This window comes from Drosophila gunungcola, assembly GCF_025200985.1.
Source record: "Drosophila gunungcola strain Sukarami chromosome 2R unlocalized genomic scaffold, Dgunungcola_SK_2 000012F, whole genome shotgun sequence".
Taxonomy (NCBI): domain Eukaryota; kingdom Metazoa; phylum Arthropoda; class Insecta; order Diptera; family Drosophilidae; genus Drosophila; species Drosophila gunungcola.
Genome location: NW_026453170.1, coordinates 837,756 through 859,988, shown reverse-complemented (window position 1 = coordinate 859,988; position 22,233 = coordinate 837,756). Strand labels below are relative to the sequence as shown.

The 22,233-nt window shown below is 41.7% G+C and overlaps 2 protein-coding genes across 2 annotated transcripts; one reads left to right on the top strand and one right to left on the bottom strand.

The window, feature by feature from the left end:
• Positions 1-1,436: 1,436 nt before the first annotated feature.
• Positions 1,437-21,496, top strand: LOC128255747 (protein sine oculis). Its single transcript, XM_052985483.1, has 7 exons — positions 1,437-2,086; positions 7,317-7,796; positions 9,360-9,570; positions 9,649-9,776; positions 10,764-10,868; positions 11,078-11,133; positions 20,252-21,496. Exons 2-7 carry the CDS (start codon positions 7,458-7,460, stop codon positions 20,673-20,675), a joined length of 1,263 nt encoding a protein of 420 aa, XP_052841443.1. The 5' UTR covers positions 1,437-2,086; positions 7,317-7,457; the 3' UTR covers positions 20,676-21,496.
• Positions 13,109-14,073, bottom strand: LOC128255757 (uncharacterized). Its single transcript, XM_052985494.1, has 2 exons — positions 13,839-14,073; positions 13,109-13,783 (listed from the first exon to the last, which is right to left on the bottom strand). The coding sequence occupies exons 1-2, from the start codon at positions 13,878-13,880 to the stop codon at positions 13,379-13,381; spliced, it is 447 nt and encodes a 148-aa protein (XP_052841454.1). The 5' UTR covers positions 13,881-14,073; the 3' UTR covers positions 13,109-13,378.
• Positions 21,497-22,233: the final 737 nt, after the last annotated feature.

The window sequence follows — 22,233 nt, the reverse complement described above, 5'->3', positions numbered from 1 at the left end:
GAGCAACGAGCTGAGATGAAACTGAAGATAAGAAAGTAATGCAAGTCTTGTGAAATTTTCAGACGGGAAGAGCAGTAATTGCAATTATGCAGGAGATGCAAGGTACAAATGCGGTGGTTAATTTTAATGGGATTGCAGGACCCGCAGGTACCGCACTAAGCATCCTTTTTTCCGGGGAGAAGGAGCTCCTAGGGAGGAATTCCGATGCAATTGCAGTCACCTCCGATTTCCGCGTTTCAATATGGCGTCCATTGCGCATGCCGGTTCGCTGCCAAGCGATTCCCACTGACCAATCAGCTCGTTGTTGTTGCTCCAGTGCGCGTGAGTGTCTCTCTGTGCGAGTACCTCTGTGTGTGTGTGTGTGTGTGTGGGAACAGGTAAACCGGAGGGGGCGTATTTTCAGCCAACCTGTTTGTGCGCTCTCGCTCTTCCACACACTGCCCAAAATCCAATGGCTGCCAAACTGTTAGTCAGCGATTGCACTGTGGGACAAACGGCCGTTTTTAGGGAGCAATTAATTATAGACTTGCACCTGAACATTTAGAAAATATCATTGGCATGCACAATATAAATCTGAAAAATTAAAAGAATTTTACCTCACTCAGAAATAAGGTCTAGTTAGTTATTGCATACTAATTGCATTTTTCTGTTGTCATTGGATTCTTTCGGATAGCCCACTCCTTATTGTAACCCCAAAACCATGGCACATCTTGTTTGTGGAATTGCAATCTCTTCCAGCTTAATTCGTTTTGAATTTGCATTGTAGATTGTCCCGAACCTTGGAATGTGTTTTTCATAACACACGTAAAAACTGCGGCTTGATCAGAAATTAGAAAAATGTCGTTTATGTTTTCCCGTGGGATATTTTTTTAACTTTCTATAGCCGCAATTGGTTGGAGACAAGAACTTCTCTGACATCTCAGCCTAAGCCTTGCGCTCTCGTATTTAAAACTATTTACTCATACAAAAAATTTCGAGTGAAAACCAAATTTAATGAAGATGTGTTTTTGAAAAGTTTCTCGCAAGATGAAGTCATATTACCATAGTTTATCACCAATTTGATTATTATTTTTGGGTTGGTAAAGGTAATTACGGTGTATACCTTGATTGAAATAGGTTCCTTACGGTTACCTACTTGCGAAAAAATATTATTTCGACAGCGCGTTCCCAGACACGTATAGATAAAACTAAAGAATTTAGATGCGAGAGTAGAAGACCCCCTTACAGCTCAAGCTGTCTTTCTTTATTGCCTCAAAAATGCTGTTTTGGCCCACATTGCGCTGGGCCTGTCCACCCCCTTGGTGCACACTCACTCACACACGCGCACGACCTGCAGCCGTCTCGCTCTGGCGCACTCACACCGACGGCAGCACCAACCATTTTCTGCCTGTCGTCTCGGGTGTTTTCGGTCCGAGGAGGTTTGAGAACCGGAGAATTCTCAGTTGTTTTCGAGATTCCGTCGCGTGCGGTTCGCTGCCCGATCTCCACACGTCGCTCGCTCAATCCAGGCCGGATCCGGCGGCCTTTCGACGTTCACGTACGCGCACAAAGTTATATTTAATTTTCGATGAATGAACGACATCGCATCAAATCAACGCACACAAAACGAGAAACAAGCAAGGAGAATTTAGCTAATCAATCCGCTGGCGGCCATTTTTTGTTGGCACTATTTCAGCGCTGTCGTCGCAGGGCTTGCCCCCTGATTTGTAAGTGCAATTTGTTCGAGTCACGGCACGACAGCGAAAAAGTTTTCTCGCAAAAATAATTTGCAACACGTGTTAACACAGTGCGTATGAGGAATATATGCCCAACAAGTTTATGTTAGTGCGAGTGCCTGTGCCCCCGAGTGTGTGTGCGTGAGTGTGCGGCACATGGCTTCGAGTTTGAAAAGTTTGGCAAAAATGCAGATCGAGGAAAAACCACACGGCAAAAATCACCGTTTGTCTTGCCACTTCTAACATTTTGCATGTAGCGCAATCAGAATCAGATAATCGTACCAACAAAAGCACAAATCCAAACAAAAAATAACAAACAAAAACTAAAAACAAACACGGATACGTATCATCAATAAATAATCAAAATACAGGTGAGCCACGGTATTGGTTTTCGACGGGCATTCAGCTTGCCGCCGGCAATAAAGTTTACTCTTAAGCGAAGGAATTGCTTAATTTATGCCAGAGATAAACATAAATGGGGCAGCACATTCTCTATAGAAATAGAAAATAGGGAATTTATCCTTATAAAAGACACTTTCAAAAGTTAAGACATTTAAATATGTTTTTATTTTCATTTTAATATGTATATAATATAATTTAAGGATTCAGGTCTTAATTTCGTTTGTAATCATAATCGGCGAAAAATAAAAATTATACAGAAATTGAAATTTTGTTATTCTCGTGGCAATTGATAAACATTTGTTTCAAAATCAGTTTGAATGGATTGTGGTTTTTATTGTTCTTGTTCAGTCTTTATCTTCAAAATTTGGCATAACTTAAAAAAAGAAATTCCGAGACCAAAGATTTCATCGAGATATTATACTTAAAACTAGAAAGTAAGGAAGCAAAATATTTAATATCGTTGCAGTGAGTCCTGAATCCAATCGGTCATAAACACATAACCGTACTGACAGTATTAAAAGATATTAATAGAAAACAGCGATCTTTAAATTAAATTTGTAATACAAAGCTCAGCCTAAGGCAGCTAAAGGACATCAATGTTCGATTTCAAAAGGGTATAACAAGGATACAAAAAAGCTTCAAAGTAAAAAGAAGAAAGTTAATCAAATGTTTACTTCCCCCTGTTAGATATATGTGCGGAAAAAATAATAATAAAGGGAATATTGTATTTTTTAAACTATACACTCACCAGCTTGGTTTATTTTAAACTCGCAACTTAGTAATTTAAATTTTTGGTAGTGCTTTGAGGAGCCCCCAAAATATTTGTCCATAAATGTCGATTCGTACCTTTTTTCGTTTTCTAATGGATCAATCTATCATAAAAGTCAATATATATTCACAACTTTTGGCAATCTCAATTGGGTACGAAGGAAGGCAAAGTGCAATTCGCTTTTTTGGCGGTTGTGGCATTGGCGAATTCCAAATAGCCAGCAGCCATCAGAAAGCAGCTCGAACCACTTGAGAAATGATTCGCAGTGGGCGAATCGTGAAAAAAGCACAAGAAATGCATGTTTACATGTATTTGAAAAGAATACTTGTTTACACAGCAAATGCAAAATGCTTTTGTTTTATTCACCTCTCGATTGCCAGGCATTTCGAGCGGTTGTCGACTGCCCTTCCGAAGTCGGATATACATAAGTCGGCCCACCCACCCGATATTTGTTAATTAGAGGAAAGTATGAGATGGATGAATCGAAAGAATAACCGTTTCCAGTTGTCATTCATTCATCTCTGAAATGTTTCACACCCGCAGCGTGAGTTCGATACGCAAATCTATTGGACACCGTGTTTATTTATACAACCGTTAGGCTTTATCATTCCGATTTTTTGCCAGAAATTTAAGAAAATTATGAACTTATCGTGAGAGTTTTGCTGAGATATGTTTTCCACAAAAGCAACGGGTCCGGGGATGAGTGGGTGTGGAACGACATTTGTCCGGTTAAATACGAAATTCGTTTCGGGGATTGGAAACATTTAAATGAATTGGCCAGCGCGTGTTTGTCGTCAGAAGTCGTATGATTAATTGAGTGCGGAGATGGGAGCAGATGTTGCGTAGAATTTTGTGTACCTATTTGTGGGAAAAGTCGAATTAGTCGACTAGTCGAATCGACGCTATTCGACTATCTCGATCAGCTAGATTCCATCTCGGAAGTGGCCAAATTGACAAATTTACGCATTCCATTCGCCAAGATTCGGGCAAGCAGATGCAGATACGCAAGCTTGGCTACACCAGCTTTGATCATTTTACGCACCGGCGTGCAGAATCCGCCGTAATTTGGGGCCAAAATCCCATGAGTTTCATTCAAACTTTGGCAAAATGTAGCGCAGCAAAGCGAGGAGAAGCAAAATGCAGCTACACAGCCTGCAGATACAGAGACACATGTGTGCCACCCATTAAATTGACAAATTTCATTCATTACGCCGCGTTCTATTCGATTTCTTTGTGCGTTGCTCGCTTCACGCGGCAATTAAACGCAAAATGTTAAAAATACACTTGGTCGCTCATAAGCGGTCCCCGAGTATCTGCCAGATAGCGATTGTTTTGGCCGTTTGGCTGACGCTGCTGCTGCTTACTAATCCCGCCAAACAGCCAAACGGCCAGCCCGCTGTTCGAATTACCCGGAACGGGGGCTGGCCCACAACAGGTTGCTTGGCACAAGGCTTCCCAATCGATTACATTGTATAAACACAGATGATTTCGGAATTGGCCGCTGAAAACAGCAGCGCGGCTTTCAGATTTCGATGGCCCCTGCTAAAACCCGAGCTGGGTTGTTCCGAAACTGTCCGCTGGCGACAGTTCACTTGCAGAGCTCTCGCAGAGCGCAGCTCAGGAAACCGGGTCAGAATCAGGGAATGTGCCCCTAAAAGCGAATCGCGTTGAGTGAGTTGTGCCGTCATCAAATCCATCAACGAACTTCGAATTTCATTGCAAGTTTACTTTGATTACAAACTAATTAGGCAGCCACGGCCGCTGGAACAATTCAATTTGATTAACAACCCAATAGAATCTCTAAGATGGAAGCTTAGGTGTCCGCTTTCCGATTTCTCGAGGTTCCCCCGCCTGCAGCACAATAACACTCAAATTAAAGTCTTATAAAAGTCAAAGCAACAGCGAGGGGCAAAAACACGAAACAGAAACAGAAATCCGATAGATAACGCGGCACTGGAAATAAATTACAAAATTTGTAAAATAAATTAAATTAATTTTATTCGAATGCCACAAAAGTCAGGCAGTCAGCCACACAGGCGATAAGAGATCTCCCTCAATGGGAAATTAAAAGGCAGCCAAAACAGCCAATGCAGTCCGATATCAGATAGAATATCTTTCGTGGCTGCTGGTGTTCTTCGCTTTGGGATTTTGGGGCTTTGAATAGTGGCAACGGTACAAGGCCATAAACGTCGGTATGCCAGCTATGTGCCAGCTACTATTCAAAGCTCTTAGGAGGTTATTATGAGTAAAGGTCTTCAAGTTCAAGCAGATAAGTCGTAAAACGCCCCAAATACATCTTGGGTTTCACATTATTCCCTCCATTGGGGCCGCTGCATTGTGGCCATCGCATATTATCCACTTGTACGCGCTGGATTAGGCAAAACAGATTGAAAATGTATCGCGTATTTCGTTTCACGTTCGCGTTTTGCTTGTTTACTTGCGTCAAACATGAAACAGGCCAACGAAAATACAGCCAGCGAAGAAAAAGAACCCCAGCGAAATGTAGAAATGAAAAGAAATGGAATCCACGAGGAGGCGGCTGCGGGGGATCGCTTTTGGCCTAGGCCGATGACTCAAGAGCAGCCAACTTGGCGTTGGTATTTTCGTTACAGCAGCAGCAGCAGCATCATCAGCAGCAGCCAAAACGAAATCTCTATTTTCTTGTTTTGTATATATAATCTGGCCGGCACACACGAGAACTGAAACTGAAAACAGATCCAAGAATATCTCTACCCGACATACGAGTACGAGTCTCTGTGTGAGTTTGCGCCAATCGGGGGGACAGGGGGCCCTGTATCTATATCAGTTTGGGTTTATCTGGACTGTCTGGCCAAAGGCGGCGATCGATTGCAAATATCAAAATATCAAAATATCAAAACATCTATAAAATGCAGCCGCGATATTCTATCTGGGGGATACATTCGGGGGGCAGCCGCTCTCGCTCACTTCTTCGCGACGCAAACGGCGTCGTCGTCGTCGTCGTCGTCGTCGTCGCCGCCGTTTGGTAATTTTAGAAATATTCTTAGAACCGAATACAGAAATCTGAAATCAGAGGAATACCGACCGAAACACCATGCGCCCCATATACACGTATATTGTGTAAAGAGTTTATTTTTGTAAGAGATCCATTGGTCGGGTGCGGACAGGTTAGAGAGCTCTGCTCTACGGCCAAAGCCAAACCATATTTCCGATAATCGAACATCTCGCATTAATAATTGCGCCGGGGCTTTAGTTTAGTTAATCATGTTTGACAACATGGGGTCGACTCGAGGTTTTGTTTTGACTGCGATTTCGATTTCGATTTCAATTTAGATTTCTGATTTCCAAACTGCTTATGAATATGGGAAATCAAAGCAGACACGCTTGTTTTGTTTAGCATATGTGCAAGTGTGAGGGGCGAAAGTTATTTGCGATTCAATGGTAATTTCCACAGTTTTATGTGTCTCAATTAGTGTTGTTTCAATATTAATCTGAACGAGCAATAAAAAGATGAAAAGTCCGTGGGTTAATTAGTTCGTAAGCAAATTAACGCCATGTTTGGGGTTTATTTACTAACAAATTGGGTGTTGCAATCTGCACTTAAGTTGGTTACCTTTCGTTAGTTTATTTAAGAGACTGAAAAAAAAACAGATTTTTGCTATTATTTTTTTTTTGTTTTTTTGTAATTTGTACTATTTGTCTCGTAGCGGCGGCCGGTCGGAGTCTCTTAAAAAATTTCTGGACTCACAGTGATATTTAAAACAAAAAAATTAAATAGATTTTTTTAATACATATAATAGTTTATTCGAACGAAATTAAATTATGCAATTTTAAATTTTTGGCGCGGTTTTTAAGTCGAAGAAACCATTTTTAAATTCAAAAACCAGCCTTCACTGCCTATAAAAATATTTAAAAAATTTTCTTTTGTCATCCGCAAGTATTTACTGTTTAAAAGATGTATGCAAAATTTCATTTAGATCGGACCATTACTTTTTGACTTACGTTACGCACTGACTTGAAAACGTAGTTTAGAGAAAAACTTTGAGCGCTATTACGAGATAATCTGTATCTCAACTAGTTTTAGTCCGATCGACAAGAAATTTTCAAAGGCTATCCCTGAGATGTTTTACATTATATACAAAATTATCAATCAACAAATTATATATTTTATTTTGAAGTTGCAAACCATTGTGCCAACTTTAAACATTGGTTGTTAAAAAGTTACATTTTAAATGTTATACTGTTTATTTTTATGGGAGTAATTTAGCTTTTACATTAAAAACACAATTATTTTAATACCCGCTGCCAGTATATTGAATTCATTTATTAACATTAATAATTTGAAGTGTTAATAAATATAATAATGACTCTTATGCTACGAAGTTTCTATGTCTCGATTACCATTTAACATACACTTATCATCTTCTTTCGTTTTTATTTTTCTTTTACAGCGCTCAAACAACCAAAGAATTAAGCAAATATTAGATTAGGTTATCCAATACTAGTTCGAATCGCCGATCGTTTTTGTTACCCAGAGCGGAGTCCTTAACATTTACCCACACACCTATCCAAGTCCCCGATTCCCGCAGAAAATGTTACAGCATCCCGCCACAGATTTCTACGACTTGGCGGCGGCCAATGCGGCTGCCGTTCTCACCGCCCGGCACACGCCTCCTTACAGTCCCACGGGTCTCAGTGGGTCGGTTGCTCTGCACAACAACAACAACAGCGCCACCAGCAACAACAACAACAACAACAACAGCAGCAGCACCCTGGACATCATGGCGCACAACGGAGGAGCAGGCGGTGGCCTCCACCTGAACAGCGGCAGCAACGGGGGCGGCGGGGTGGTCAGCGGCGGAGGCTCCGGTGGCAGGGAGAACCTGCCCAGCTTCGGCTTCACCCAGGAGCAGGTGGCCTGTGTCTGCGAGGTAAGCTGCCAGAATGTATGGGTTCGTTTAAGGGGTACGATGTATTGAAAGGTGTCATATGAGCCGTAAAAGTCTTTAGGTCAACATAATCCATAAATATTTTCTTCTTCAACGAATCACCCAAATAAGATAAATAAGATAACATCTAAGACACATTTGCTGCGAATTTTACACATATGCAAAGATATTAAGCTACTTAAATCAATTTATTGACTGTTAAATATAATTAGCAAGATCCTTTTGGACATATTATCATAAAATATATTTATCAAATCATACGCTTCCAAACAAACATGAAATTAATGCTTAAATTAAGGCTTTAAATTACATCAAATTCAGATACAAATTGTATTTAAATTTTAACAAATCGGCCATAGTGCAGCATTAAAATTTTTCTTAATTTAAAATGTTTTTGACAAAACATACAAACCGACCACAATTTGTTTAAAATTTTTACATAAACAGCAATGTTATGGAAGAATAATCAAATATTATAAAATTCAACATATACTCCAATAATAATTGTTTTGTCAGTTTAAAAGTAAAGTAAGCAAATAACCTTAGCAAGAAAAGAACATCAAGTGTACGGCAATTCCAAAATTACAAATTTTCTGATCAAGAGCGTAAGAGAAGGCATCGTCGATGAGCTGCTATACCCAACGATAGCTGATGAATTCGAGAAACTACAATAGTTAGTCCTTTCATAGTCGTGCTCACTCCCCTAGGAAGTCCAAGTGTGATAGAAATATTATAACCAACGCTAAACATGACCACGAGTTCTAGCAAAACCTAGAAAGAAAGCATTAGTCGAGCTCGCCGACTATTAGACACCCGTTACTCAGCAAATTTCAAACTAAATTTTCCCTCCCAAAAAAAATAGGATCTTAGGTGGCGCCATCTGTCGAACTGCAAAGCCAACACTAGAAGCTAAGAGTTGGCAGCACCCCCAACCCCCGCTAACAGTTCTTTCGTTCTCTCTCTCTCTCTCTGTTTTGCGGGCAGAGCGCCGGCAGAGGGCTTAATAGCTAAATAACTTCTAAAACAATAGATTGATTTTTAAAATTTGTCCTTACCGGTGTGTATGACCGACAAAATTATAAAAAGTATGGTCTAAAATGCCACAGAGTGACATGACAAACTTTTGCACTTTGTGGACGTTAGAAATAAACTGGCGCTGCGTAAGAAATACTAGAATCTCCATGTCAAGTCCCAAAACTCTTGCTATTATAGTTTCCGAGATCTCGACGTTCATATGGAGAGACAGACATGGCTGGATCGACTTGGCTATTGATCCCGATCAGAAATATATATTCTTTATAGGGTCGGCTTTATGGTAAACTTTCTCTCCCTGCACGGAATTAAATATCAGGACTTAACCAACAAACATGTTAAAATGAAATCAAACCTCTTCTAATACACAAGCTTTTGGAAAAGATCGTATATATGCATGCATGAATACATGAATTTGATTAAACCAAATGTGGGTAGCTATGCTGCCATTCAATCCCGTGAAGACCCAGCAATCTCAAGCCAATCTCGACATCTTTCAAATCCTCCGCACAGGTTCTGCAGCAGGCGGGCAATATCGAAAGACTGGGCCGCTTCCTCTGGTCGCTGCCACAATGTGATAAGCTGCAGCTGAACGAGTCCGTGCTGAAGGCCAAGGCGGTCGTTGCATTCCATCGCGGCCAATACAAGGAGCTGTACCGCCTGCTCGAGCATCACCACTTCTCGGCCCAAAATCACGCCAAGCTCCAGGCCCTGTGGTTGAAAGGTGAGACCCGCACTCCTGCTTAACCCCAAACTGTTCGCCAGGCAGAACCAAAACCGAATTCTTTCTCTCCGGCTGTAGCGCATTATGTGGAAGCCGAAAAACTGCGCGGAAGACCCTTGGGTGCTGTTGGCAAATATCGTGTTCGCCGTAAATTCCCATTGCCCCGCACCATTTGGGATGGCGAGGAGACGAGCTACTGTTTTAAGGTGAGTGCCCAACTCGTCCTGGCCGCTTTTCATTTTAATTGTGGCAAGCGGGGAAATCGTACAACTGTGCGCTTGCCTGTCCGATTGCATAAGCTGCAAGTGCCCGATTGCGCTAGGGTAACGCCTTTCGGCTTATCGGCCAAATATCCTTGACAGGAAGCGTTTTGTTTACTCTCTGGCAGGCCTTCAGTTAGTGCACTTAGACTGTAGGATATTGTAGGACATTGAACGCTGCTTAAATATTAAATGCAAAATAAAGCTAGGTTGAGTTTCCTGCCGAAGGTATCCCATCAAAAGTAATTATTTAATCACTTTTCGAAATTGTTTGTAACGCTTTCTTTTTTAACCTCGTACATAAGAACGAATTTTAAATTTCCCTTTATTCGTCGATAATTGCAAATAGTTAGTTAGTTAGTTAGTTTTTCGGCAGATCAATAAAAAATTTTATGAAGTAAGAAATTAAATTAAATTCTTATTTAAACAAAGATTCGTTGAGATTATTGCCCGCAGAAATGTATTTTTTTTATCCGTTCAACTAAATTTAGTTGTAGATACCCATTACTCAGAAGACCAATTTTTAAATTAACTGTCTCCGCAATATAGATGCGTTGCCAATTAGCGGTAGGATTTATTACCTGCTAGCGCTGATATCATTGACCAAAAAGCACTTCATTTCTTAATAGCTCTTGAAATAATGGTTTGATTGAAAAAAATGTCGGTGTCGATCCATGTTGACTGAATAAATAAATATCGACCAAAACCATTTAATTAAAATAAATCAATGCGAATTCCCAATTTATGGTTGCTAGTGCTCGACTATAGATTCTGATTGAGACTAAATATGCTTTGTTCTACCACACTAAGAGTAAGGAGTACAAATACTGTTCAAATATTATGAATCTTAAGGGAGTTTAGCTCGCTAAACTGTTCTATAACTGAGTACCTTTCTTCGCTTATATATTAATGAGATAATTTCTTGTTCCACAGGAGAAATCCCGCTCGGTATTGAGAGACTGGTACTCGCACAATCCATATCCATCGCCCCGCGAGAAACGCGATCTGGCCGAGGCCACAGGACTGACCACCACGCAGGTTAGTGAATGGGCGATGCCAAAAACAGAAACAGATACAGAAACTCAAGCAGCAGCAATGAAACAAAAATGTCAAACGCATCTTCTGACAAATTTCAATTGAGATTCCTCACAGATGCCATCCCCCACATGTTAATTGCATCTCATTAATTATGGGACAGAGATGCGAGTGAATGCAAATGTCTCTAAACTATTTTTACGCTTTTACAGGTTTCCAATTGGTTCAAGAATCGACGACAAAGAGATCGAGCTGCTGAACATAAAGAGTGAGTTGCAACGAACCTTAATTTCTAATGACACCCATACACAGATTCATTTCTGATTTATTATTGGGTATATTCTATTTTCTAAACTGGATCTATATCTAGGTGCGTTGAATCAGTGGCGTACGTATAAATACGTCCACATATTTATGCTTTATTTGCGATGTGTGTGACAAGTGTCAACGCGTGCAAGGCACCGCAAAAAATAATATATTAATTTGCATTTAAATTTTCAATTACAAAAGCTGACGGCATTTACTTTCAAGGTCATTGAGTGGGTGGGCGGGGCGGCTAATTAGTGCCAAGGACACACGCAACTGGCACACGCTGTGGTAAACGGGGGGTGGCGAGCAGAATGAGAGAAAGAGTCGCTGACAAAGTCATTAACGTGTTGTTCCAAATTCCAAAATGATATATACATCCCATCATATGCCATATATTTATTTTATTTTATTTTTATTTGATTTGTTGATGTTTGCTTTTCGGTGTACGTACTACGTATGCATATCTCCGGCATATGTCAGGCAGGCCTCGTCCCTAATTAAAATCCGCAGTCCTTTCCCTCCCTTCCCTCGATTTCCCTGAACATCTGCATTTCCGCTTAAGCAAATAGCCGGGCACTCCTTTTGGATGTTTCCTCTTCGAGAGGTAGATCGCGAGAGATCTTCGACCGCTGATAGGAAATATTTTCTCAAATATTAAACATCCTTTGGGCGACTAGCATCCTTTTGTTTGTCCCTCGGACCAACTTGGGTCCTTCGGCAGCCGCTGGAAGTCATGTGAAGTGCAAACAATCGAAAAAGTGAAAATAGGATTGTGAAGTGGCGGCATTTCCTTCACTCCTTTTCCAGCCATCCGAGTGCCACCCATTCGGCCAACTAACATTAGCCGGGAAATTGCCAAAAAGCCCGAACTTTCCCCAGGATAGTGGTTCCATTATGCTAAATGGTATATCACTTACGGCTCCTCCACTCCGAGATTCGCCTCACGAACGGCAGGCGAAAAGCGAGAAATTGTCGTAATAAAAATGGAAATAAAAAATGGTAAAACAGAAATACTGCAAAAAATATTATAAATTGGATGCCGTGGCAACCGCAAGGCACACACATACTCATACATGGTCGGCCGACAAATGTATCTCACAGATACACGTTCGTTCTCAGCGATAGTTTACACTGCGTAGCTCCCTCCTCTCCTCCTCTCTCCTCTCCGCTCCCCACTACTCTCCGCCCGGCCGGTAACTTGATATATGTTTATGGCTGTTGCCTCGATGAGCAGCCCAGTGCTGCTACTTTAACTTTTTCATATTGTTTTTTCTCCTATCTTTTTTGCATGAGGGTGTGTATCTATGTTCCATTTCCATGCAGCTTTGTGGCAGCCAGCAAACCACAACGGCGCCAAATCTGAATCTAAAGCGGCACTTTGAACAGCCCAACAACTGCCAAAGTGGTTATTGTTTGAATAGGCACTACCTTTGAAGGGCCAGAAGAGAATGGAGAGCAGACTTCTAGCTAGGTAGATGGAACGAAATGGGTCTGAACCATGTCTGAGCGATCTAGGATGTAGGGATACTCCTTAAATAATTTAAATGAGACCACCAGAAGGGTTAATCTCTAACCAATTTAAAAACTACGCATACACGAAAACAGTAACCATCATGTGTGGCGTGTAAAATAAAAGAATTGGCCAAAAAATAAAATTATATATTAAACGAATTTTTTAACGCTTTATCGAAACCACATTTTTTAAAGAAGTCGGTACGACATAAAAATAAAAAAGTAAAGTAAAATATTTTAGGCAAACAGATTTCCCTCCCAAAACTTTTTTAAAAAATATGCCGTTTTGAATTAATCAACCAGAATATTCAGTTGCGTACACTGATAATCATTTTATTTAAACTAAGCTTCACTAAGCACACTCAGAAATCAAAAATTCCTTGATTTTGGGAAAAATTTCCTTAATTTCATTTATAATATCCATACATTTTTTTTTGAAAAAATTACCTAAAACGACTCTCTTTAAACACTTTTAACTTCTGTTGTTTACGAAATAATACACATGCGAAATAAATTATGAAAACAAGTACTTCTAAATTAAAATGAGTTTCTAAATTTTAATTAGCCTAAAGTCCGGCAAGAATATTGTACGAGGATTCTTATAAGAGGATCTTGCAGTACATTTAAACATCCAATCTCACTCATTAATCGATCTTTAGTCGACCCTAGATCGGCTATTTTAGAAGCCTGGCTCAGCTGAACACAAAGCACAGAGCCATGCGCATATAGTCGACTGTCGAAGATATGGCGGTGATAATGACGCGGTACCGATCGATGTACATGGTCACGAACAGCAGATACTTCTTGTTGGTCACCTCGAAGCGCCACAGGTGCGAGGCGGCCCCCAGGAGGTCCCAGTTGTCCGGCGGGACCACCCCGAAGTGCCGCTCGCCGGCGTACTGCAAAATGCCGTAGTAGAGCAGCAGGACGAGCAGCGGGTACAGGATCGGCAGCATGATGAAGAAGAGCAGGACGAAGCTGTAGACGAACTTGAGGAGCGTGGGGAAGGGCAGTGGCTGCATCCAGATATCGAACAAGTGCTCCACCAGCGGCTGCATGTAGTACACCATCTTTCCAGGGTTCGATACGGTCTTCCACTGATGGGTTGGGGATGGTGAAGGTCTCTGATTCGGTATTTCTCCCTGGACTCACCATTTTGCGCTTGTGGAAAGCCTTGTTCCAGGTCTTGTGCATGTTTTTTGAACTTTTACGGAAAATTTAGTTGACTTTCAAAAAAAATTTTGGATTTAGCATGAAGCCACTGGCTACTTAGAGTTTCATTCCGAAATGCGTCGAAACTTAAAGGTACGCTCAAATTCAGTGTCGGGTTTCCATTGTTTTGTCTGGAGCGAAGCTTGGTGAAAAGTTTTAAACAACTAACCCAAACAATCGAACCATAATTCGATATTTTGTTTGGAAAAACTTTAACAATAACAGTTGGGATTTTCAATTACACAAATATCCGATTAAATTTCTTAAGTTGATTCCATTTTTTTTTCGAAATTGTGCAATTTTTTTAAGTTCATATTTTGATAATATATTTGGTAAAACAATATGCTTAACACATTTCTGTCTTTTTGTTCCGACTTCCCCAGTTCAACATATTTAAACATATATTAAATTTGTAATTTTTTTAAGTTTTTCAAAAATGTTTCTGAGGTCTTCAACTTAGTTTTTAATGTTAATTGGTGACCGCGAATGAGACATATGGAAGTGATTCCTAAATCGAGTTAGCCTGACATCAAGATAACGATTCTCTTTCGGTGGCTTTAAAAATCCTTCTAATTAAATGGGAATTTGCGGGACGTTTGGATCTATCAACTGGTTTTGATTGATCTGCCTGGCAGTGTGAGCCATTTCTACGGGAATGTCAGTACCTCAAGGCTTCTTTCCTCTCCTTCTCCTTCTCCTTCTGCCTCACCCTCTCTCTTTCCCGGTGTACTCACTCACACAGTCCCAGTTGCAGACGTGTTTCTGTCCCTCTTTCTCTATATACTCGTACTCGCACTACCGAGGCGACCCAGTCCGAGTTCCACTTCCAGTTCCAGTTCCAGTCCCAAGTCCATCCCACTCCCTTTCCCTTTCCCCGCCCTGCCCCTCCCCGCTGCGCTCATCCCCACCGAATCCGAATACGAATCTCCCTCAGACATCGTCATCATTTTGCGTTCGTCGAATGCCACGGTTGGCTGGAGGGTAGCTGGCCAGGGTATCGGGTTACCAGCAAATGTGCGTGTGTTCTTTATTCGTTCGCCCTGACAGCCCCTCGCCCCGAGCCCTCTCCATCTCCCTCTCCCTCCAGACCCCGCCAGCACGTTATTCATTTTTATTCGTTTTATTGTACATTCTGTTTTATTATTATGTATTTTGCGCTTTTGCCCGTCTGAGGCCCTCGTCTTCTCGCCGCTGCCTTTGTGTGTTTGTTTTCAGTTCCCCAGTTCCAGTTCCAGTCCCGTTCCCGTTCCCATTCCCATTCTCTTTCCCGATCCGTGCACCGATGGCGTTGATAATGATGTTGTTGGTGATGATGGACCGGTTGGTGGTACGGAATCCGTCGGAGGCGCTCTCCATCCGCATTGACATCCGCGACAGCCCATCTCCTCAGCTCGCTTTTCCGGGCAGTGGGTGGGTGGTTGTCAAGTCTTCGCCCTCTTGACAATAATTAGATCTCATCTGGAGGCAGACACTCTGTGTGAAAAGCTCACAAACATTGGACGGCGATTTTACGTCACACGAAAAATGTGCTTTTTTTTTTAAATATTTCTTAGCATGTTCGAACTTGTTAAATCTATACGAAATTGAGTCACAGTTTTGGGATTTAAATACTTAATATTTAAACAAATACAATATTGAAACGGACAGAGCCGAAATAACTTGCTTAGTCCCAAACTGACAAATTCTTCTCTTATGTTAATGTATTAAAAACGAACTTATCCTTGGACTTCAAGATAAAAACTCATGATGGGTGTTTTTGAAACATACAACTCCTTTTGTGGTAAAACTGATAAACCAACTTAAATTTTAAACTTCTAAAGCATCTAAGAGTTGACAAATTTTGTTGATTTCGGATAAATAGAAAAAAGGCCCAATCAAAGTGGTGGGATTTGGTTTATGTGGCTCAGCTACTCCTCCAACTTGACCTGCGCCAGCGTTTTCTGGGGCTTCCGTTAGGTACTCCCACCAAACGCTCCAAGCCTTTAAGTGCAGAGAAGACTTGGGGATTACATAAATGTTTGGCTAGTCAGCGGGGGGTTGGGACTCGACTTTTCTCCTCAGGTGCCATCTGATTCGCCTCGAGCAAGGCAATTAAAAGGCCACAAAATTAAAAGAAACTGTCAAAACAATCCTGGGCCAGCATAAAATGCGCCACACGCCACACATGCCATGTACTTTCCACCTTCGACTTGGCCCGTTCAGCAGGACCGATAATAAAATATCTTATAACGATGACAGCGCTGGGCTCGGACTTTGGGTTAATCTTTGGGATCTTACATAGTTGTAGACAATGGCACAATGCCCGTTTGGTCCCGGCCAGACGAGGGCTAGACGAAACGAGAACTAAAATGAAATGAAAATGAAAATGAAAACTCCAATCCAAGCCAATCCAATCCAATCCCCAAGCCCCAGGTGAGGTGGACTTGGTCTTCCCCGGATCATTCCCTTCGTCAGCGCTTTTGAGTGTCAGAGGGTCGCCACGAACATTAACAACAGCCACACACATGCGTAAATTAAATGATAATTTATGATCAACACCTTTTCAGATTCCACTTATGGATCGCTGTTGCCCGTTTAGTTGGGTGTCCTGCTGAGCACACGTCCCGAGATTTGTGTACCGATCGCGCAATGCGATAACTCAACCTGTTCGTTGGCTCTCGGCCGATCGCCCCGATCTCCTGATCTTCCGATGGCCCGATCTTAGCGATCCCCTGAGCCAAGTTCGTTTTCAAAGCCTGGACCTGGGATCTGGGATCTGGGACCTGGGTCTGGGTCTGGACCCTACTCGTTTGTTTGTTCTTTTAGGATTTATTGGCTTATAATTTTTATTAGCAATGGAATTCCTTGGAAGCCCCAGTGCAGCCACATCATCCACATCCACCGCAATAACCATATGGTTGGTAGTTCGTGTGAAAATCGTGGAGTTATGTCATGAAAATCAGCGTACAGAAGGGGTTATGAAATTCTATTTGTATTTAAAATCGGAGCAATGCCAAACACATCTTAGGCTTATATGCCGGCGTAAAGATCAGAGTCAGTTTTGAACCTTTTTTGTTAACTTTTCTATTTCACTTTGAGAACAACTCACTCACGTGGCAAACTTGTTTCTGGTGCCTGCCCCCCTCTGTCCACTCCGGTTTACCCCTCACCTCGTCCAGTTAAACCTAATCCGATCATGCATTATTACCAAGCTAATGAATCTGCTTAAGACGGACTCCGGCCGAAATGGCTGGGGCCACAAAAAATCAATTGACCAAACAAGTAAAAAATTAATTCCCCCTCACTGGGCACAGACCCAGAAAAAAAGGGGGGCAGGGAATGGAAAGCCCGAGGAACCTTTATTCTGGCGACCACACACAGAGAGCCGGAGATCCAAAACCTGCTGTTTCTTCTTCTTCGGCCGTTGTTGCTGAATTTTGTTATAAACTTTATGTGACATTCACTTCTGGCGCAAAGAATTGTCCTTGAGACGCTTGAGACGCTTAAGACGCTCTGCTCCCGTTCGAGTGTAGTAGGAAAACCCGAACCGAGGCATTTGTGTTTATAATGCAATCACTGGAAATACGGGGCAGGGGTGGGGGTCGTCATGCCCACAAAACTGGGCGCTGTCCGTCTGTATGTGTTAATAAGTGTTGCCGAGCCGGGGTAGAGCGGTTCGGGGTCCAGAGCCACGAAACTCTGGTAATTCGATATCATTGTTTATATGCTTCTGCTGCTGCTGCCCTTTGTTTGCTCCCCACTCTGCGTTTTTCGCTTTTCGCTTTTCGCTGGGCTGGAATGGGATGGAATGGGATGGGTCCTTTTCTCATGTTTGCTGTGCTTAGGCCATCGATTTTTGGCCAGAACAGCGTTACTTTAATGACGAACGAATGACCAAATACTCGTTTTCGGGAAATTTCTGAGTTCGGGGGAGTAGTGTCCATCAGATGTCACATGTCGCAGCGGCGCCCTTAACCCGCGATCAGTGGTCCAAGTTCAAGTTCATGCAAACGCTGCAAGAAATAATGGCATGACATCGCCGCTGGTGGCTGCCACTCGCGGGATACAATCTACAATTACATGATTGCCGATATCGCACAGCTGCGCCGTATGTGGGCCCCCAGAGCAATCGAGGATCGCCATCCGCGGCAGCTGGGGAAGTGGAGTCAGCAAATAACTGGGAGGTGTATCCGCTGGGCATCAGATCGGTCCTGTCCTCTGTCCTCTGTCCCACTGCGCCCGATCGCAAATTTGTCGAGTGTGCGCTTAAATGTTTTGCATTGCCACGGACGAGCCCCAATGCCTGTTTCAGCGGTGCCCAGATACCCAGATACCCAGATGCCCAGATGTCCATACCCTTGGTCCGGTTTCTTCCGCTGACTAAATGAATTTGTTGGCTTTGATTCAATCCCTTTAACCAAACACATGTAACACTTAAGACCAAGAAGACCAATTTCCAAGTGAAGTTCGCTAACACTGTTTTAAGCGACGTATATTTATTAACTTTTTAATACCTTTCATGCGCTTTAATGTATTAAAATTATTGCATTAGTAAAATACTTGTGCTGGCTTTGTTCCTATTCTGTTAAAAAAGTGTTTTTGAAGTTGCTTGTAGGATGCACTTTTTTTTTGTATTTTAAAGAGAATAATATTGAAAAATGGTGGGTTCAGAATCTTTGTATGATATGTTATATACGTTATATACGTGTTAAAGTGTTCCTGAAATTTGAAATCCAATTTTCTTTACCCTTCCAATGTTTATTATAATTATGGCGATTGTTTCTGCAAGAGGGTATTCAGACTTTGAGAAGACTTTTTCTCCTGCCATCGGGCCATGTTGTTTGTTGATGCTACCCGTTGCTGTCATCAATTTTTTCGCAAACTGGTTCTGCGATGCGGCTGCTGATAACCGATTACTGATTGTGCTTGGCCATGCAATTGGCGACAAGATTAACACTTTGCCGATGATTGCCGGCGGGGAGGAGAGGCGTCTGCTCGAGTTTCGGGCTTGTTATGGCCGGGTATTAGCCATTAACGGGTGATTCCAACCCCCGGGGGCGTCTTACATTAACCCCGAAGTGCGGTCGGGGTTGGGGTTCGAAATTCGAATGCCATTTACGAAATCAGCCACAAACAATAAAAGTCAAGCTACTTAGTTGGGAAGGGCTGTGCAGCAAGCATCCCCAAAAACAACTCTCGCACCCACTTGAACCTATGGAAGGCGATGTGAAATCAGATGCCATGCATCCGAATGCTCTGGGGAATGCAGGCTGTCCCTCTCCCACCGGCTGGCCATCTCACTCCCACTCCTGGTCGTTGGAGTTTCTGAGGCGACACCTCAGCAGCGAACATGATACCATTTATAGAAACGCGAGAGGCAGACGATTTCCTTCCGGAATTCGTTTCAATTGCAATTGCTGTGCCCCTGTCATTTGTCATTTGTTTATAAATAAATTATGCGCTCCATGCGCGAGTGTGTGGGTGTGTTGACAGCAGTAAATTAGTTGCAATTGACACATTTTAACATAAGCGATGCTGACATCCAAAAAGCATATGGCTCGGGTCACAGTTGCAAGCAAGCAGATGCCGATGTTGGCATTTGTAAATATTAAATTATAGCATTTTTAAGTTGAACTAACCTTTGAAGGCCAGCTTGTATCATATTAATATAGTATCCAGTCAAACTACTATCCCTGTAGAGCAAACAATTTTTTAATGAAAAGATGGGAGTGATTTAAAATCACTTAGCTTAATATAATGGCACTGAGACGTCAAACACCCGTCTTTTATTATATATCGATTTGATTTTTAATAAAGCTTGGAACGCGATGAAGGAGACTTTTCCGACCCTATAAAGTATTAATTTATTATCAATATATATGTAAGTCTGTCCGTCAGTTTCTACTAATCCTCAGTTTTAGGGCTATCCGGATGCAACTTTCCCAAAAGGTTTATTTTTATTGCAGATAGTTTATATAACCGAGCGGGCTAGATCTGGCATCTATATTATATATTACATACATTTATTTTATACGAACCTACTTCGAGTTATAGATGGTTTACTATTTTTCAATTTCAGTTTTAGTTTTTGTCAAAATCGGAAAACGATATCATTGTATTATATCATCAAATACAATGGTGATATCAGGTTTTAAGTGTAAAATAATTATTTGACCGCATCAGATACTTTTTTCCTTCTTTGTGAAATCATTATATATCGATATTTTTAGTGATCTATAAAATCATACGATTTTGGACATGACAGTTGTTTAGCAAATGCTAAGTCTGCATTTATTTGAATACACCTAAAATTTAGCCATTTGCTTTTGCTGCCCCTCCCTCTAATCATACGATTTCCGCCTTTTAATTTGCAGCGGCTCCACGGACAAGCAGCACTTGGACTCCTCCAGCGACTCCGAGATGGAGGGCAGCATGCTGCCCAGTCAGAGTGCGCAGCAGCAGCAGCAGCAGCAGCAGCAACAGCACTCTCCCGGCAACAGCAGCGGCAACAACAACAACAACAACAACAACAGCGGCCTGCACCAGCAGCAACTGCAGCATGTTGCCGCCGATCAGAGCCTGCAACACCACCCGCACCAGCAACACCCCGCCAGCAACATCGCCAGTGCCGCCAGCAAAAGCAGCAGTGTGGCTGGCGGGGGGGTGGGTGGAGCCAGTGGCGCCCAAATGCAAATGCCCCCGCTCACCGCCGCCGTGGCCTACTCGCACCTGCACAGCGTGATGGGGGCCATGCCCATGACCGCCATGTACGACATGGGCGAGTACCAGCACTTATGATTCTAGTTGGAGGCGGCCGCCGCCGCCGGTGGCAGTAGCGGCGTCGGCGGCAGCAGCAGCATGGGTGCCGGCGGCAGCAGCAACACCGCCTGGCAGCAGCGACATCGCCACCATCAGCAGCAGCAGCACAGCATCAGCAGTCGGAAAGCTTCTACTTCTGAGGATAGTTACTTAGCAATACCGCCGGAATCCATCAGCATAGCAACACAAACTTAACATATCGCACAGTTGCTGAAAGGCTGTCATGACTCAACTCAACCCAATTGCAGCCTTCACTATCTTTATGAGAAGTGAAGCCATAAGAGGGTTTATGGGCCGACACCGCAGTGTCATGTCAGGACTTCAGTTTAAAATCTACCACGTTAGTTGGTTGGGTTAGCACAATGTCAAGGCCCAAGACATGACATGAAGAAATGGGCTACTTCCTAATCCTAATAGTTTCAGTCCTGACAGTATTTTAGCTAACTAACGATATGCAATTATAGACTACCACACCTTCTGGATAACTTGGCATTTTCCGCAACGAGAAATAGAGAGAAATAGAAATAATGAGACAAGGCCACCAAGCTGCAGCACAAGCTTTTGGAACAAATCTCCGGAAGAAAACACTTTAACTATGATTACGGCATTCGATCTGTGTAAATAGCTAGGCTTTAGTTTTAGAGCGGTTGGGCGGCCAACCGAAATGCAAATCAAATCGAAACGTGCAAAAATTATATATATATACCTACGTACATGCATAAATTATACACTTTTAATTGTAGCGACTAGTAATTCTATTTTTGTTAAAAATAAACTCTATTAAATTATTTTCAAATGCATTCACCCACGAGCACATCATTTTATTACATAAGTGGCGACAACAGTGCAAATCGTAATCGTAAATACCGAAAATTTATGATTTTGGTAAGTAAGACGTATGGTGTTGCGGATTCAGACTGACACTTATACATTATATGTCGAAAAAGCAACGCTAATTGGTCAAGAGAACGGAATACAAAAAACCTATTATAATCGAAACATGAAAATACATACTCTTCTAATGCATTTTCTAAGATCAGCATCAGTTTTTGCGTCAAATTATTTTTTATGGACTCTATTCAATCATTTCAAAACGAGTTCAAAGGTGTTTTTTCTTGGTATTTGTAGTACAGTTGCGAAGAAAATTCTACATTGTATTGTATAATCTTTGATAGTAGCCTTGTGACATAGTGTACTATCGTGATGATAAAAACTCATGATTTTTTTTTTTTAAACAGTGACACTTAACATTACTCACAGATCGTTTTAGTACTCTGCGTGTATTGACAGGGTACGCTAACAAAAAAGAGGAAAAGTTAAAATAAATATCTGAATATTGAATTTAAAATTGTATACTTTATGTTAAAATTAAATATGAAATCATTATATTTCATCCAATGGGTATTAAATTACATAATTTAATATTTAAATTTTAACTAATGTGGAAAAAAATATGTTCAAAATAGGTCCAATTTGATTTAAATGCGTTTTATTTGAAATTAAATGCATTTTATTTTTTATTTTAATTTAAATTAAA